The sequence below is a fragment of the Mobula hypostoma genome, chromosome 8, assembly GCF_963921235.1.
Source record: "Mobula hypostoma chromosome 8, sMobHyp1.1, whole genome shotgun sequence".
Lineage (NCBI taxonomy): Eukaryota > Metazoa > Chordata > Chondrichthyes > Myliobatiformes > Myliobatidae > Mobula > Mobula hypostoma.
The window spans coordinates 82556289-82572539 of record NC_086104.1 but is presented as its reverse complement, the minus strand read 5'-3'; the positions used below and the strand labels follow the sequence as shown (position 1 = coordinate 82572539).

The window sequence follows — 16251 nt, the reverse complement described above, 5'->3', positions numbered from 1 at the left end:
CGGACACACAGTGTTGCAAGCACACGTACTGTGGTCTGCCAGTCAGGTAATCAAGAATCCATGATACCAGGGAAGCATCCACCTGCATCGCTGTCAGCTTCTCCCCTAGCAGAGCAGGGTGGATGGTGACACTGGAGAAGTCAAAAAACATGACCCTCACAGTGCTCGCTGGCTTGTCCAAGTGGGCGTAGGCACGGTTCAGCAGGTAGACGTTGGCATCCTCAACTCCTAGTCGGAGCTGGTAGGCGAACTGGAGGAGATCTAAGTGTGGCCTGACCATAGGCCGGAGCAGCTCCAGAACAAGTCTCTCCAGGGTCTTCATGATGTGGGAGGTCAATGCCACCAGTCTGTAGTCATTGAGGCTGCTGGGGTGTGGCATCTTCAGCACAGGGACGAGGAAGGACGGCTTCCACAGTACAGGAACCCTCCGGAGCCTCAGGCTCAGGTTGAGTACATGGCGAAGTACTCCACATAGTTGAGGGGCACAGGCTTTAAGCACCCTGGTACTGACACCATCCGGTCCTGCAGCCTTGCTTGGGTTGAGACATTACCCAAGATGCCTTCTTTCCTGCTAAGCATCCTGCAGTTGGGCAACCGAGAGTTCCAGTTGTCGGTAGAACCCTGGGTGAACAAGCCGGCGGGTGTGGGTAGGGTCGTTGACTACGTGACACCCGGAGCCCACGCCCATTTTACTCCCGTGACTTCTATCCACCAAGGGAATTGTCAAGTAGTCGGCGCCGGGAGCGCGCAGGCGCGGTGCCGTGCTGGTCTGTGAGCAGCGGGCGCGTGCCTGCTTTGGCTCAGCTGTGTGCGTGCACGCGTTCCGTTCGCGACACGACAGAGGGGACGGGCACCAGCCGCAGAGCTGCAAGCCTTGATGGCGGCCTAGAGCCTCCTCCTCTTCCTCCTTCCCTCACCCCCCCGGCTCCGACAGCGTAGGCCCTGCGCAGCCTAGCCGCTGGGTAAGTTCCTGAGCCCGATCTGTGTTGGGAGTCGCTGGCGCTGGGCCGGAAAGGATTGGGGGGATCGGTGGGTGCTCCGGGTCACCAATGTCAAACTGACAGCGGGCTGAGGAAGCGAGAACGGTGGGGGGGGGTTGCCAGGTGAGGTATACCTGAAATAGATAAAATGGAGTGGGAGAACTAGAAATGCAGGGGAAGAGGTCTAGAGTTAGGGAGCGGGCTTGGTTGCAGGGAAGAGACCCAGGTAGCAGTGGAAGTGTAGGAGGCAGAGGGCCGGAATCAGTAAGTTACTGGGTGAGGAAGGTCAGGAGCCAAGGGATGGTCAGTTAAGAGCCATTTACAGGGTTGGGGTGGTGGTAGTGGTGAGGCAGAAGAAGTGGAACAGGTATAGCTAGGGGGAGGCAGGTGGGAGTTGGTAAGCAAGGAGGAGGAGGAAATGTTTCCCAGATGTTATTGGGTTGGCAGAGGAAATTGATTTGTGATAAGCCAGATACATTTAGAGCATTGGCTGAAACAGGTGCAGTTGTGGGAGGTTAGCTTTTAATGGGATGGTGGAAGCCAGGCACCGTTGTGATACTCATGTTGGGTGAAAGAGGAAGATTAAAGTAAGAAAAGAGTAAGATTGGCCCTGAAATGGAGCTGTTCAATACAGTAGATAAGTATGGGGGAGTCAGATTGTCAAGAATGTCCTGCAAATAAATGGTATGAAAAGTTGGAAAACTAAAAAGAAATCCAAATGTCAGATGTCAACTGTGGAGGGAAATTGATAGTTGGTGTTTCAGGTTGAAATGAAGGACCTCAATCCAAACATCAATTGTCCACACATGTAGCGCATCTTCCAGCAGTTTTTCTTTACTACAAGAATGGCAGATTTCATTTGTTTAAGATCACCCTGGGTGAACTTCATTAAAAAAACGTTGCAGTTGAATAGTAGCCAAGAGCTATAATATAACAAAATAAATAGCTCAATTTTATTAATAGCAAATTGCAAATATCTGACCTTTGTAAATCATTTTTGCAAGAAGAAAACAGAAATATTATGTATCTGCTAATATTGGTGTTCTCTCATGAATCGTGTTGAGGACCAAGGATTGGGGTTGCATAAGATGGCTTGACCCAGGAAGGAGATATTATTAGCCTTTGTCAAACCCAGACCTCAACCCTCACCTATTCCATCCTACCTTCCTGAACCCTTAGCAGGCAGTCCACATGTTTATTTTTTTTCTTGCTCTCTGACTGTAGTTGACTCCTAACTGATCTCATTGTGCTCGTACTTCCATGCATATATCTCACTTCCGTGTTCATGAATCAACAATTTCTGCAAAGTCTCTCTTAGATAGGATCTTGAGCTATTTGTGTTTTTTTTCTCTCGTAATAATACATTGGTCACATTTTAATGACAAGATATTAATCTTTTCCAGGCTTTTTTTGTACTGAATTTACATTCTCAAACTTCTGTGGTGAGATTTGATCAAGTTTCTGGGTATCTGTCTTTAGACATTGCCCCTTTTGCACATCTAACATAGATCCTGATTTAATTAATGTATGATTCTAATACCTCCTGTTTGTATAAAGTTTGTAAACAGCAGGGAGAAAAAATCTACTATTCAATTCCTAACATGGATTTTTAGAATTTCCGTAGGTGATAAGGAACTTGCTGACTTTTGACTTTTCATTCTTCGGTGCACATTGATAAGTTGAATTCTTTTAGCATATCTCCATGATAGAAAGTAAAGTTATTTCAAGTATGTGAGTATTAGTGCCCTCGATCCATATTGTTTTGCAGCAGTTTGAACATTTATGCATCATATCATAGCCTGTCAACAAAAGTATTCAGATAATAAGGCGAAGAATCGCTGCCTTTCATTTATAAACTTTTTCTGTTCAAAATGGAAAGAGCAAAAGTGTGTTTATTAAATTTCTGCTATTTTTAGCTTTCATGAACTTCTTTGTCACTTACAATGCTTAATTCATATCAAATCTAAATTGAATACAGAAATTCAATGACTATAAAATGTTTAATGTATTTTTACATCAAACTGAGCTCCACCCGTATTAAATGTGTATTCAGATCATATTTGACCATCTTTTTAAAAAAAATACAGTGAATGTGTCTGCTGGATTTTGTTTGCTGTTTTCTGTGCTCACAATAACAAAATAAAGAAGTGAGAATGAACAAGTTAACCAGTACGAAGCTGGAGCATTAATGGGGGAAATAAAAATGCCAAATTTAAAATAGATGCTGCATGGAAGATTGTGTAAAGAGTACAGGTAGATAATAATATTTTCTGTGTACAATAAGGAAAGTGCTCAAAATGTCATAGTTTTTGTCTTTACAAAGGTTACTGGTATGTTGCATGATTTCAGGTCTTTCTGATTTCTAGTTATTTAAAAGTCTATAAATTGAAGAAAATGAACAGGCTTAACCGCTTTGAAGACCAAGAAATGAATGAATTGCAGCAGAAAATTACGTGTTAAACTTTGATTAACTACAGGGTGAGAATGAAGCAAACATTAGATAAGACATTTACAGATTAGAAGGAACAAGAAGGGTAAGTCATTGCTATCAGACCATTATTAATATTAATAACATACAACCAAAAAGATAGGTTCATGAAAAGTAGAGAAATCTTTTCCTTTATCTGTCCTGCAATTAACCCTATGGTTATTAGGTATGGACTAGATCCTCAAGGGAAAATTATATATAAATCAGATGAAATTTGGAAGGATCATGAAGTGGGGTTAGTTTCAGATTGCTCTGCAATAGATCTGGCATAGATGGTTGAATGACAGTAGGCAGTTCTGCAAACACTATGAAGGTTAGATCTGTGGTGTTTAGGATGGACAATCAAGATGGACAATTAGGATGGACCAATCAAGAATCTATCAACCTCTGCCTTAAATATACATAAATATAACTGGCTCCACAGCTGCCTGTGGCAAAGAATTCCACAGGTTCACCACTCTCTGGCTAAAGAAATTCCTCCTTATCTCCATTCTAAAAGGATGGCCCTCTATTCTGAGACTGTGTCCTCAGGTCTTAGATACTCCCACCATAGGAAACATCCTCTCCACATCCACACTATCAAGGCCTTTCACCATAGGTTTCAATTAGGTTTTCACCCCTCATTCTTCTGAATTCTAGTGAAAACAGGCCCAGAGCCATCAAACACTCTTCATATGACAAACTGTTTAATCCTGACAACACACACAAAATGCTGGAGGAACTCAGCAGGCCAGGCAGCATCCTTGAAAAAGAGTACAGTTGCCATTTCAGGGCCAAGACCCTTCATCAGGACTAGAGAAAAAAAAGATCCTCATTGGTCTGAAACATAAACTGTACTCTTTTCCATAGATGCTGCCTGGCCTGAAGAGTTACATCAGCATTTTGAGTGTGCTGCTTAGATTTCCAGCATCTGCAGATTTTCTCTTGTTTAATCCTGGAAACATTTTCATGAACCTGCTTTGAACCCTGTCCAAAATATCCTTTCTAAGATGAGGAGCCCAAGACTGCTCACAATACTCCCAAGTGAGGCCTCAACAGTGCTATATAAAGTCTCAACATTACACTCTTGCTTTTATATTCTAGTCCTCTTGAAATGAATGTTAATATTGCATTTGCCTTCCTCACCACAGACTCAACCTGTAAATTAACCTTTAGGGAATCCTGCACAGGAACTCCCAAGTTCCTTAGCACCACATAATTTTTGTATTTTCTCTGCATTTAGAAAATAGTGCATGACCATACACTTCTCGACACTGTATGCCATCTGCCACTTCTTTGCCCATTCTCCTAATCTGTCTAAGACTTTCTGTAGCCTCTCTACTTCCTCAAAACTACCTGCCCTTTCACCTACCTTTGTATTGTCCGCAAGCTTTGCAACAAAGCCATCAATTCAAACAGCCAAATCATTGACGTATAACATAAAAAGATCAGACCCAACAGATATACCCCTGTGGAACAGCACTAGTCACCAGCAGCCAACCAGAAAAGGCTGCTTTTATTCCCATTCTTTGCCTCCTGCTTTTCAGCCACTATCTTATCCATGCTAGAATCTTCCCTGTAATACCATGGGCCCGTAGCTTGTTAAGCAGCCTCACGTGTGTAACCTTGTCAAAGGCCTTCTTAAAATCCAAGTACACGACATCAACCAATTCTCCTTTGTCTATCCTACTTGTTATTTCTTCAAAGAATTCAAACAGATTTCTCAGGCAAGATTTTTCTTCACTGACAATGGACTATTTGATCATGTGCCTCCAAATACCCCAAAACCACATGCATAGCAATTGACACCAACATCTTCCCAACCACTGCGGTTAGACTAACGGGCCTATAATTTCCTTTCTTCTGCCTCTCTCCCTTCTTGAAGAGTAGAGTGACATTTGTAATTTTCCAGTCTTCCGGAACCATTCCAGAATCTAGTGATTCTTGAAAGATCATTACTAATGCCTCAGCTACCTATTTCAGAACCCTGGGGAGTACACCATCTGGTCCAAGTGACTTATCTACCTTCAGACCTTTCAGTTTCCCAAGAACCTTCTCCCTAGTAATGAGAGCATCACACACTTCATGACCATTGACACCTGGAACTTCCACCATACTGCTAATGTCTTCCACAGTGAAGACTGATGCAAAATACTTATTCAGTTAGTCCACCATTTCCTTGTCCCTCGTTACTACCTGTCAAGCATCATTTTCCAGCGGTCCAATATCCACTCTCCCCTCGTTTTTACATTTTATGTATCTGAAGAAACTTCTGGTATCTTCTTTAATATTATTGGCTTGCTTACTTTCATATTCTATCTTTACCTTCCTAATGACTTTTTAGTTACTTCCTGTTGGTATTTCAAAGCTTCCCAGTCCTCTAACTTCTGACTAATTTTTGCTCTATTAGATGCCTTCTCATTGGCTTTGATTTCTCTTGTTAGCCACGGTTATGTCATCTTGCCTTCAGAATACGTCTTCCTGTTTGGGATGTATGTATCCTCTGCCTTCCGAATTACTTCCAGATATTCCACACGTTGCTTCTGTGCCATCATCCCTGCCAGTATTCCTTTTCAATCAATGCAGGCCAACTTCTCTTTCATGCCTCTGTAATTCCCCTTACTCAACTATAATACTGATACATCTGACTTTAGCTTCTTCTCAAATTTCAGGGTGAATTTGATCATATTATGATTACTTGTCCCTAAGGGTTCCTTTACCATAAGCTCTCTAAGCATTCATTTCGAGAGTTCTAAAATACAAGAGCAAGAATGTGATGCTAAGGCTTTATAAGGCACTGGTGAGGCCTCACCCTGAGTATTGTAAACAGTTTTGAACTCCTCATCTAAGAAAAGATGTGCTGGCATTGGAGAGGGTTCAGAGAAGGTTCACAAGGATGATTCCAGGAATGAAAGGGTTATCATACAAGGAACATTTGTTGACTCTGGGTCTGTACTCACTGGAATTTAGAATGATGAAGGGGGGGATCTCATTGAAACCTACAGAATGTTGAAAGGCCTAGAAGTTAAAGGGCAGGACCTCCAGGTTTGTGATCTCAGGATTGCTACCCTTGCCATGTGCTAGTGAGGCCAGAACTAGGAAGGCAATGCAGTTTAACAGGTAGCTAAGGAGTTGGTGTAGGAGGGTAAGTGTCAGATTTTTGGATCATTGGGCTCTCTTCTAGGGAAGATGGGACCTGTACATTAGAGACAGTTTGTACCTGAACTGGAGGGGGACTAACATCCTAGTGGGAAGGTTCGTTAATGCAGCACGGAGGGGTTTAGACTAGAGCTGCAGGGAGATGGGAACCAGAGTGCCAGAACAGATAGTGGAGAAGCTGTGGAGACAGAAGCTGTTAAGATCTTAGACAAAGTCAATAGTCAAAAGGTTGAGCATGGTGTGACTAATGTCTTGAGCTACATATATTTCAATGCAAGTATTGCAGAAAAGGCAGAGAAGGTCGGTATGGATCAACACACGGAATTATGATATTGTAGCCATTGGTGAGACTTTGTTGTAGGAGGGACAAGACTGGCAGCTCAATATTCCAGGTTCTGATGTTTTAGATGTGTCAGAGTGGGAGGAATTAAAGGGGGAGGGGTAGCATTACTAATCATGGAAAATGTAATGACGGTGCTCAGTCAGGACAGACTGGAGAACTCATATAGTGAGGCTTTTTGGGTAGAACTGAGGAATAAGAAAAGTATGACCACATTAGTGGAGCTGTATTATAGGCCACCCAACAATCCAAGGGATTTAAAGGAACAAATTTGTAGAGAGACTTTTGCAAGAAGCATAAGGTTATGATAGATGATTTTAACTTTCCAAATATTGATTGGGACCCCCATACTGTAAAAGGACTAGATGGGATAGAGTTTATCAGATACGTTCAGGGAAATTTCCTTATCAGCACATAGAAGTCCCAAAGAGAGAATGTGCGATACTTGATTAGGGAATGAGATTTAAGTGTATGAGAATTAGGTGTATGGGGTGTCAGGTAGCACCTCTGGTGGGGGGAACATGTCACGTCCTTTTCAAGTTAGTCCACCTTTGGTCCCCACCTGGCACTCAGCTCTCACCTGTGGCTCCCCGTAGCTGTTTGCATGTGACAGCAGCCACACCCCGGGCAACGGCTTCAACAAGTCGGCTAAACCAGGTGAGGATAGCCGACGGGTCTCAAAACCTCGGTGAGATAGGGAGTTGTCTATCCCAGCATGTGAAGACGGACTCTGGTGGAGTGAGCGGACGAGACCAATGGAAGGTCCAACGGTCGAGAAGGCGGTCTCTGCAAATGTCGTGGAACGTGTCGAGGTCTTCATCGATGTCGACGGTGGACGAACAAAAGGGAATGAGACAGGGCAGGTGACTGAAGTTTGTGTAGGGATACAATTTGTATCTTGCAAACATAACAACATTAGTTTCAAAATAAATATAAGAAAAGATAAGTCTAGTCTGCAGGTTCATATTATAAATTGGAGAAAGGCCAATTTTGATGATATCAGAAGGATCTGGCAAGTGTGGATTGGGACAGGCTGATTTCAGGCAAAGGTGTACTTGGTAAGTGGGAGGCATTCAAAAGTGAAATTTTGAGAGTACAAAGATTGTGTGAGCCTTCCAGAATAAAAGGTAAAGATAACAGGTTTAGGAAACCGTGCTTTTCAAGAGATATTGAGGGCATGGTTAAGAAAATAAAAAGGAGGTGCATAGCAAGTATAGGCAGTTTGCAAAATGAGGAGTATAAGAAATGCTAGAAAACACTTAAGAAAGAAAGCAGTAGGGCTAAAAGAAAGGAAGAGGTTGCTCAAACAGACAAGGTGAAGGAGAATCCTAAATGGTTCCATTGATATGTTGTTCTTTTTGAAGCTACACTGGACAGTGAGGAAGACTATTAGAGCTTGCAGCAAAATCTGGGCCAGCTGGAAAAATGGGCTGAAAAATGGCAGATGGAATTTAATGCAGACAAGTGTGAGGTGTTGCACTTCAGTAGGACCAACCAGGGTAAGTCTTACACAGTGAACGGTAGTTCAAAGAAAATCTATTATCAGAGTACATATAAGTCACCATATACAACCCTAAGGGACAAAATTCGTCCTGTGGAATATCAGAATAGTAATCTATGCCTGGAGCCAAAGAGATGTGTTTACTCAGGAGAAGGACACAGAGTCTATAGAAATGTGGCAAAGCAGCAACAAGGTCATGGGCCCTCCCAGATTACAGAGGAGGAGGTGTTTGCTCTCTTGAGGCAAATTAGGGTGGATAAATCCCCAGAGTCTGACCAGGTGTTCCCTCAGACTCAATAGGAAACCAGTGCAGAAATTGCAGGTGCTGCAGTAGAGATAATTAAATTGTTCTTCACTGAAGGTGAGGTACAGGAGAATTAGAGGATAGCTAACGTTGTTCTTCTATTTAAGAAAGGCACTAAAAAAACACAAGAAATTTTAGGCCGGTGAGCCTGACATCAATAGTGAGAAAGTGATTGGAAGGCATTTTAATGGCCGGATATATGAGTATTTGAATGGACATGAACTGATTATGGATAGTTAGCATGATTTTGTGCATGTTAGATCATAACTAAGCAATCTGAGCAAGAGTTTTTTGAGGATGTTACCAGGAAAGTTGGTGAAAGTAAGGCAGTGGATGTTATCTACATGGACTTTAGCAAGGCATTTGACAAGGTCCTACATGGGAAGTTGGTCAAGAAGGTTCAATCACTCAGTATTCAATATTGCAGTAAATTGGATTGGACATTGGCTTTGTGGGAGAAGCCACGGTGGTAGTAGATGGTTGCATCTCTGACTAGAGACCTGTGACTAGTGGAGTGCTGCAGGGACTGGTGTTAGGTCTATTGTTGTTTATCATCTATATCAATAATCTGTATGATAATGTGGTTAACTGGATTAGCAAATTTGCAGATGACACCAAGATTGGAGATACACTGGACAGTGAGGAAGACTATCAGAGCTTGCAGCAGAATCTGGGCCAGCTGGAAAAATGGCAGATGGAATTTAATGCAGACAAGTGTGAGGTGTTGCACTTCGGTAGGACCAACCAGGGTAGATCTTACAGACTAAAACGTAATTCAAAGTAAATCTATTATCAGAGTACATATATGTCACCAGTGTACAACCCTATGATTCACTTATTCCACTTTGCTACTTTTAGGGTGTTACATGTCAGCCATCATATTTAGTACTTTAGAGCATCAAGACATGCACATTTCTTTGGTTGTGAGCTCTTTAGGACACATGGAGAATGAAGACAGTCATGGACAAATGTAGTTTCTTAATCTGTTTCTCTCTTAATTTTAACATTGGAATTATGTTTTCCCTTGAGAAGTTCTGTGAGATTACTTTTATTTCAGAATGCTGCTCAATTATCTGCAGTGGCTGTCTATGTCACTGTTTAGTATTTTCGTGAGCCTTTTTTTAAAAAAATGCTGATCTTGTATGTCCTTGCACCTTTTGTTAGATATTAATTTGCTTCTAGTGGTTGAGAAGATATTTATATTGGCTGCAGTATCCAGCTGGTTCTCAGTTGATGCCATAAATTAAACTATTGACACAGCAATTAATTATAAATATACTGCTGTCACACTTTAAATCTTTATTTTGATGTTTCAATATTCATGGAAAAGCTTTTTCTGCAGTGTACATCTCTGATAACATTTATTTGTAATGCTTTTGGTGTTCCAAATTTAAATTTTGTTATTGCAGTTATCAGATTACACCATATGCCAAAATTTTGTCTCACCGTGTGTCTTGTTTCAGCAGCACAGCTAACACTTGGCATAGAGATTGTACTTCATAATTGCATAGCAGCAATAGAAGCCCAGCCCATTGCTAGTGGTCAATGAATAATAATTAAATCTGGAACATTGTTGTTTTTCTAGAATGGGAGAAGAAAAGGTTAAGGGAGAAGAAAAGTTAAATGGAATTGTCGATCACAGTTGTTTGCAACAGGACCATATGCTCACCAGGGAACTCTTACACGTTTCTTGTTGCTCTTCAGATCCTTGAGCAGTTACTTTGAAGTTTGGAAATCTCTTGATTATGATAGAAGTGATGGTAATATGATGGAGTCTGGAAGTGTGGTTCTAAATGGTTTTTCAAGTAAGGGTTATTTCCCTGATCTACGTCAGAACATGGTTTGGACTTCAAAATGGAGTTACTGACTTTTAAAGCAAATTTGCTCAAAATATTGCCTGATTTCCTTAATTTAATAAAGTCACTGATTAGGAAGTAAGAGTAACATTTAAATGACCAATAATTAGTTCAATGTTTATGTTTTCCTGTTCTTTTTTCAAAGGGATGGAGCCATCCAAAGTTACTATGGAATCGAAGGATGCTGCTTCAAATCTCTTGAGCGCATTGCATACCTTTTACCAGTTTGGCCATCTGTGTGATGTAACTGTCCACACAGAACACCTTGGAGTTCAGGAAGAGTTTGCTGTTCACAGAGCAGTGCTGGCTGCCTCAAGCAATTACTTTAGGGAAATATTCCTGAGAGATGAGCTGTCTGTAAAAAAGGAAGCTACAGTCACCTTGCAGGATATTTACACTGAGGATTTTACTTCCTTTTTGGAGTTTGTATACACAACAAAAATACAGATTGATCCACAGAATGTATATCGAATGCAAGAGGTTGCTGAAAGATTAGAATGTAAGGATCTTGTGGAAGCTTGTGAACATTTGAAGGTGAAGCTTTTGACACAAAGTTCAGATGTAAGGGAACAAGTCTGCAAAGAGCACCAAACTTCTAATAAACCTGAAAATGATTGGAGTAAAACATATTCACGGGATCTGGATGACCTGGAGACAAAGGATTCATCCAAGATTGTTGCTGCGCCAGTCAGAAACAGACTTTGGGACAAAGTAGCAAAAAAGAATACATTTGAAAAAAAACAATCGCAATTAGATGACTGCATACAACAGGGAAGTAAAAAAAAAGTCACTGGGTCAGTCACTGTCATTGATCCAAGCACAGGAATAGGTAAATCAACAACATATGCCACAAAAAATGTAAACATGAAGAATGTTAATATTGTTGATGAGATTACTGAAAAAGATAACCACAGGTTTAATCCAATAATCCAGGCTGATTCTTCAGAAACTAGAATTGTGATCAAGAAGCTCCCCTATCTAGAAGATGAAGATGGTATACAGGATGAACTCGAAAGTGCAGATAACTATGAGTTGAGAAAAGTAACTCGGAGTGCCTCCAAACGCATGAATCAGAATTATACATGTGACAAATGTCACCAGACTTTTCAGTTTTTGAAACCCTATCAAGCTCATATGAGTTCTGAGCATGACATTACCATTGTGGTAAAGTACAGCTGCAATACATGTTCTCAGCTATTTTCCAATTATCAGAACCTAAGGCAACATAGACTGACTGTTCACAACAATGAGCGTCCCTTTGCATGTTCATTGTGTGACAAGCGATTTAAACGCCAAAAGGACATCAATGACCATATTAGGAGGGTGCATGAGAAGAAAAGAGCTCCTCAGACATGTCCTTTTTGTGACAAAGTTATTAGTTCAAAATGTGGCTTGACTGTCCACATCAGAACACATACAGGAGAGAAGCCTTACAAATGCCAGTATTGCCCGGCCAGCTTCGCTCAGCGGTCTGCTTACAACACTCACGTAAGGTATTCCAATTCCCCTAAATATTGCTATGTTTCTTAATAAACTAATGTTGCTTTTCACAATAATCATTGAAATGAAAAATAGTACCAAACTGTTCTTAGTCCTGTTAGAGATAAATACAGAACAATTAGTGGTAAACCCAGTATCTCTACTGTATTGTTTAAAATTCAGAATTCCCTTCAATACTGTACCATTAGTATTCTGTATACCTCCTTTCAGTAGGATCTATTTGTATTGTCTGATTGTGTTCAGCACAGAATTTGTAAATGCACTGACATCTACAAACACAGAAAAACTACAGCACAATACAGGCCCTTCAGCCCACAAAGCTGTGCCGAACATGTCCTTACCTGAGAAATTACCTAGGGTTACCCATAGCCCTCTATTTTTCTGAGCTCCACGTACCTGTCCAAGAGACTCTTAAAAGACCCTATCGTATCCGTCTCTGCCACCGTTGCTGGCAGCCCATTCCACGCACTCACCACTCTCTGCATAAGAAAAACCTACCACTGACATCTCCTCTGTATCTACTTCCAAGCACCTTAAAATTATGCCCTCTCGTGTTAGCAATTTCAGCCCTGGGAAAAAGCCTCTGACTATCCACACGATCAATGCCTCTCATTACCTTATACACCTCTATCAGGTCACCTCTCATCCTCTATCACTCCAAGGAAAAAAGGCTGAGTTCCCTGAACCTATTCTCATTAGGCATGCTCCCCAATCTAGGCAACATCCATGTCAATCTCCTCTGCACCCTTTCTATGGTTTCCACATCCTTCCCATAGTGAGGTGACCAGAACTGAGCACAGTACTCCAAGTGGGGTCTGACCAGGGTCCTATATAGCTGCAACATTACCTCTCAGCTCCTAAACTCAATCCCACGATTGATGAAGGCCAATGCTCCGTATGCCTTCTTAACCACAGAGTCAACCTGTGCAGCAGCCTTGACTGTCCCTGTGGACTCGGACCCCAAGATCCCTCTGATCCTCCACACTGCCAAGAGTCATACCATTAATACTATATTCTGTCATCATATTTGACCTACCAAAATGAACCATCTCAGACTTATGTGAGTTGAACTCCAACTGCCACTTCTCAGCCCATTTTTGCATCCTATCAATGTCCCGTTGTAACCTCTGACAGCCCTCCACACTATCCACAACACCTCCAACCTTTGTGTCATCAGCAAATTTACTAACCCATCCCTCCACTTCTTCATCCAGGTCATTTATAAAAATCAAGAAGAGTAGGGGTCCCAGAACAGATCCCTGAGGCACACTACTGGTCACCGACCTCCATTCAGAATATGACCCATCTACAACCACTCTTTGCTTTCTGTGGGCAAGCCAGTTCTGGATCCACAAAGCAATTTCCCCTTGGAAACCATGCTTCCTTACTTTCTCAATAAGCCTTGCATGCGGTACCTTGTCAAATACCTTGCTGAAATCCATATACACTGCATCTACTGCTCTACCATCATCAATGTGTTAAGTCACATCCTTAAAAAATTCAATCAGGCTCGTAAGGCATGACATGCTTGTCACAAAGCTATGCTGACTATTCTTAATCATATTATGCCTCTCCAAATGTTCATAAATCCTGCCTCTCAGGATCTTCTCCATCAACTTACCAACCACTGAAGTAAGACTCACTGGTCTATAATTTCCTGGGCTATCTCTTCTCCCTTTCTTGAATAATGGAACAACATCTGCAACCCTCCAATTCTCCAGAACCTCTCCCGTCCCCATTGATGATGCAAAGATCATCACCAGGAGCTCAGCAATCTCCTCTCTCGCCTTCCACAGTAGCCTGGAGTACTTCCCATCCGGTCCCGGTGACTTATCCAACTTGATGCTTTCCAAAAGCTCCTGCACATCCTCTTTCTTAATATCTACATGCTTGAGCTTTTCAGTCCGCTCTAAGTCAACCCTACAATCACTAAGATCCTTTTCTTTAGTAATACTGAAGCAAAGTACTCATTAAGTACCTCTGCTATCTCCTGCGATTCCATACACACTTTTCCACTGTCACACTTGATTGGTCCTGTTCTCTCACGTCTTATCCTCTTGCTCTTAAGGTACCTGTAGAATGCCTTTGGATTTTCCTTAATCTTGTCCGCCAAGGACTTCTCATGGCCCCTTCTGGCTCTCCTAATTTCTTTCTTGAGCTCCTTCCTGCTAGCCTTATAATCTTCTAGCTCTCTATCATTACCTAGCTTTTTGAACCTTTTGTAAGCTCTTCTTCTTGACTAGATTTACAACAGCCTTTGTACACCACGGTTCCTGTACCCTACCATCCTTTTCCTGTCTCATTGGAATGTACTTATGCAGATTCCACACAAATATCCCCTGAATACTTGCCATATTTGTTCCGTACATTTCCGAGAACATCTATTCCCAATTTAGGCTTCCAAGTTCCTGCCTGATAGCCTCATATTTCCCCTTACTCCAATTAAACACTTTCCTAACTTGTCTGTTCTGATCCCTCTCCAATGCTATAGTAAAGGAGATAGAGTTGTGATCACTATCTCCAAAATGCTCTCCCACTGACACCTGACCAGGTGATCTGACACCTGACCAGGTTCATTTCCCAATACCAGATCAAGTACAGCCTCTCCTCTTGTAGGCTTAGCTACATATTGTGTCAAGAAACCTTCTTGAACACACCTAACAAACTTCACCCCATCTAAACCCCTCGCTCTAGGGACATGCTAATCGATATTTGGGAAATTAAAATCTCCCACCACAACAACCCTGTTATTATTAAATGCTTCCAGAATCTGTCTCCCTATCTGCTCCTCGATGTCCCTGTTACTATTGAGTGGTCCATAAAAAAAAACACCCAGTAGAGTTATTGACCCCTTCCTGTTCCTAACTTCCACCCACAGAGACTCCATAGACAGTCCCTCCATGTGTTCCTCCTTTTCTATGGCCGTGACACTATCTCAGATCAACAGTGCCACGCCCCCACCTCTTTTGCCTCCCTCCCTGTCCTTTCTGAAACATCTAAACCCTGGCACTCGAAGTAACCATTCCTGCCCCTGAGCCATCCAATTCTGTAATGGCCACAACATCATAGCTCCAAGTACTGATCCACGTCCTGCGGCTCATCAACTTTGTTCATAGTACTCCTTGCATTAAAATAGACACATCTCAAACCATCAGTCTGAGCGGGTCCCTTCTTGATCACCTGCCTATTCTCCCTCTCACAGTCTCCAAGCTTTCTCTATTTGTAAGCCAACTGCCTCTTCCTTCATCTCTTCAGTTTGGTTCTCACCCCCAGCAACCCTAGCTTAAGCTCTCCCCAATAGCCTTAGCAAACCTCCCCACCAGGATATTGGTCCCCCGGGATTCAAGTGCAAACCGTCCTTTTTGTACAGGTCACTCCTGCCCCAAAAGAGGTCCCAATGATCCAGAAATCTGAATCCCTGCCCCCGCTCCAATCCCTCAGCCACGCATTTATCCTCCACCTCATTCTATTCCTATACTCACTGTCGCGTGGCACAGGCAGTAATCCCGAGATGACTACTTTTGTGGTCCTGCTTCTCAATTTCTTTCCTAACTCCCTGTAGTCTTTTTTTAGGACCTCCACCCTTTTCCTGCCAATGTCGTTGATACCGATATGTACCATGACCTCCGGCTGTTCTCCTGCCCACTTCAGGATATCTTGGATGCGATCAGAAACATTCCGGACCCTGGTACTTGAGAGGCAATCTACCATTTGTGCTTCTTTCCTGCGTCCACAGAATCGCCTGCCTGACCCCCTAACTATAGAGTCCCCTATCACTGCTGCCACCCTCTTCTCTTCCCTACAGGGCCAGACTCTCTGCCAGAGGCGCAGCCACTGTTGCTTCACCCAAGTTGGTCATTCCCCCCCCCCCCCCAACAGTACTCAAGCAGGAGTACTTATTGTCAAGGGGTACAGCCACAGGTGCTCTCTAGTCTCTGACTCCTGCCCTTCCCTTTCCTGACTGTTACCCACTTATCTGTCTCCCCAGGCCCCAGTGTGAGTACCTGCCTATAGCTCCTCTCTATCACCTCCTCACTCTCCCTGAGCAGACCAAGGTCATCGAGCTGCATCTCCATTACCCTAACGAGGTCCCTAAGGACGCACCTGGTGTAGATGTGGCTGTCCAGGAGGCTGGGAGTCTCCC

General features: G+C 42.6%; 1 protein-coding gene across 5 annotated transcripts in view; it reads left to right on the top strand.

The window, feature by feature from the left end:
• Window positions 1-723: 723 nt before the first annotated feature.
• Window positions 724-16251, top strand: part of LOC134350684 (GDNF-inducible zinc finger protein 1-like) — a 40015-nt gene continuing 24487 nt past the window's right edge. For 3 of the 5 annotated variants that reach the window (XM_063056233.1, XM_063056229.1, XM_063056232.1), the window contains exons 1-3: window positions 724-962; window positions 8311-8445; window positions 10753-12100. In XM_063056233.1, the coding sequence (XP_062912303.1) occupies window positions 8391-8445; window positions 10753-12100 (1403 nt within the window). In that variant the 5' untranslated portion in view covers window positions 724-962; window positions 8311-8390. Of the gene's footprint in view, window positions 963-3346; window positions 3515-8310; window positions 8446-10752; window positions 12101-16251 lie in introns of all 5 variants that reach the window. The other 2 variants (XM_063056230.1, XM_063056231.1) reach the window with 2 other exon arrangements.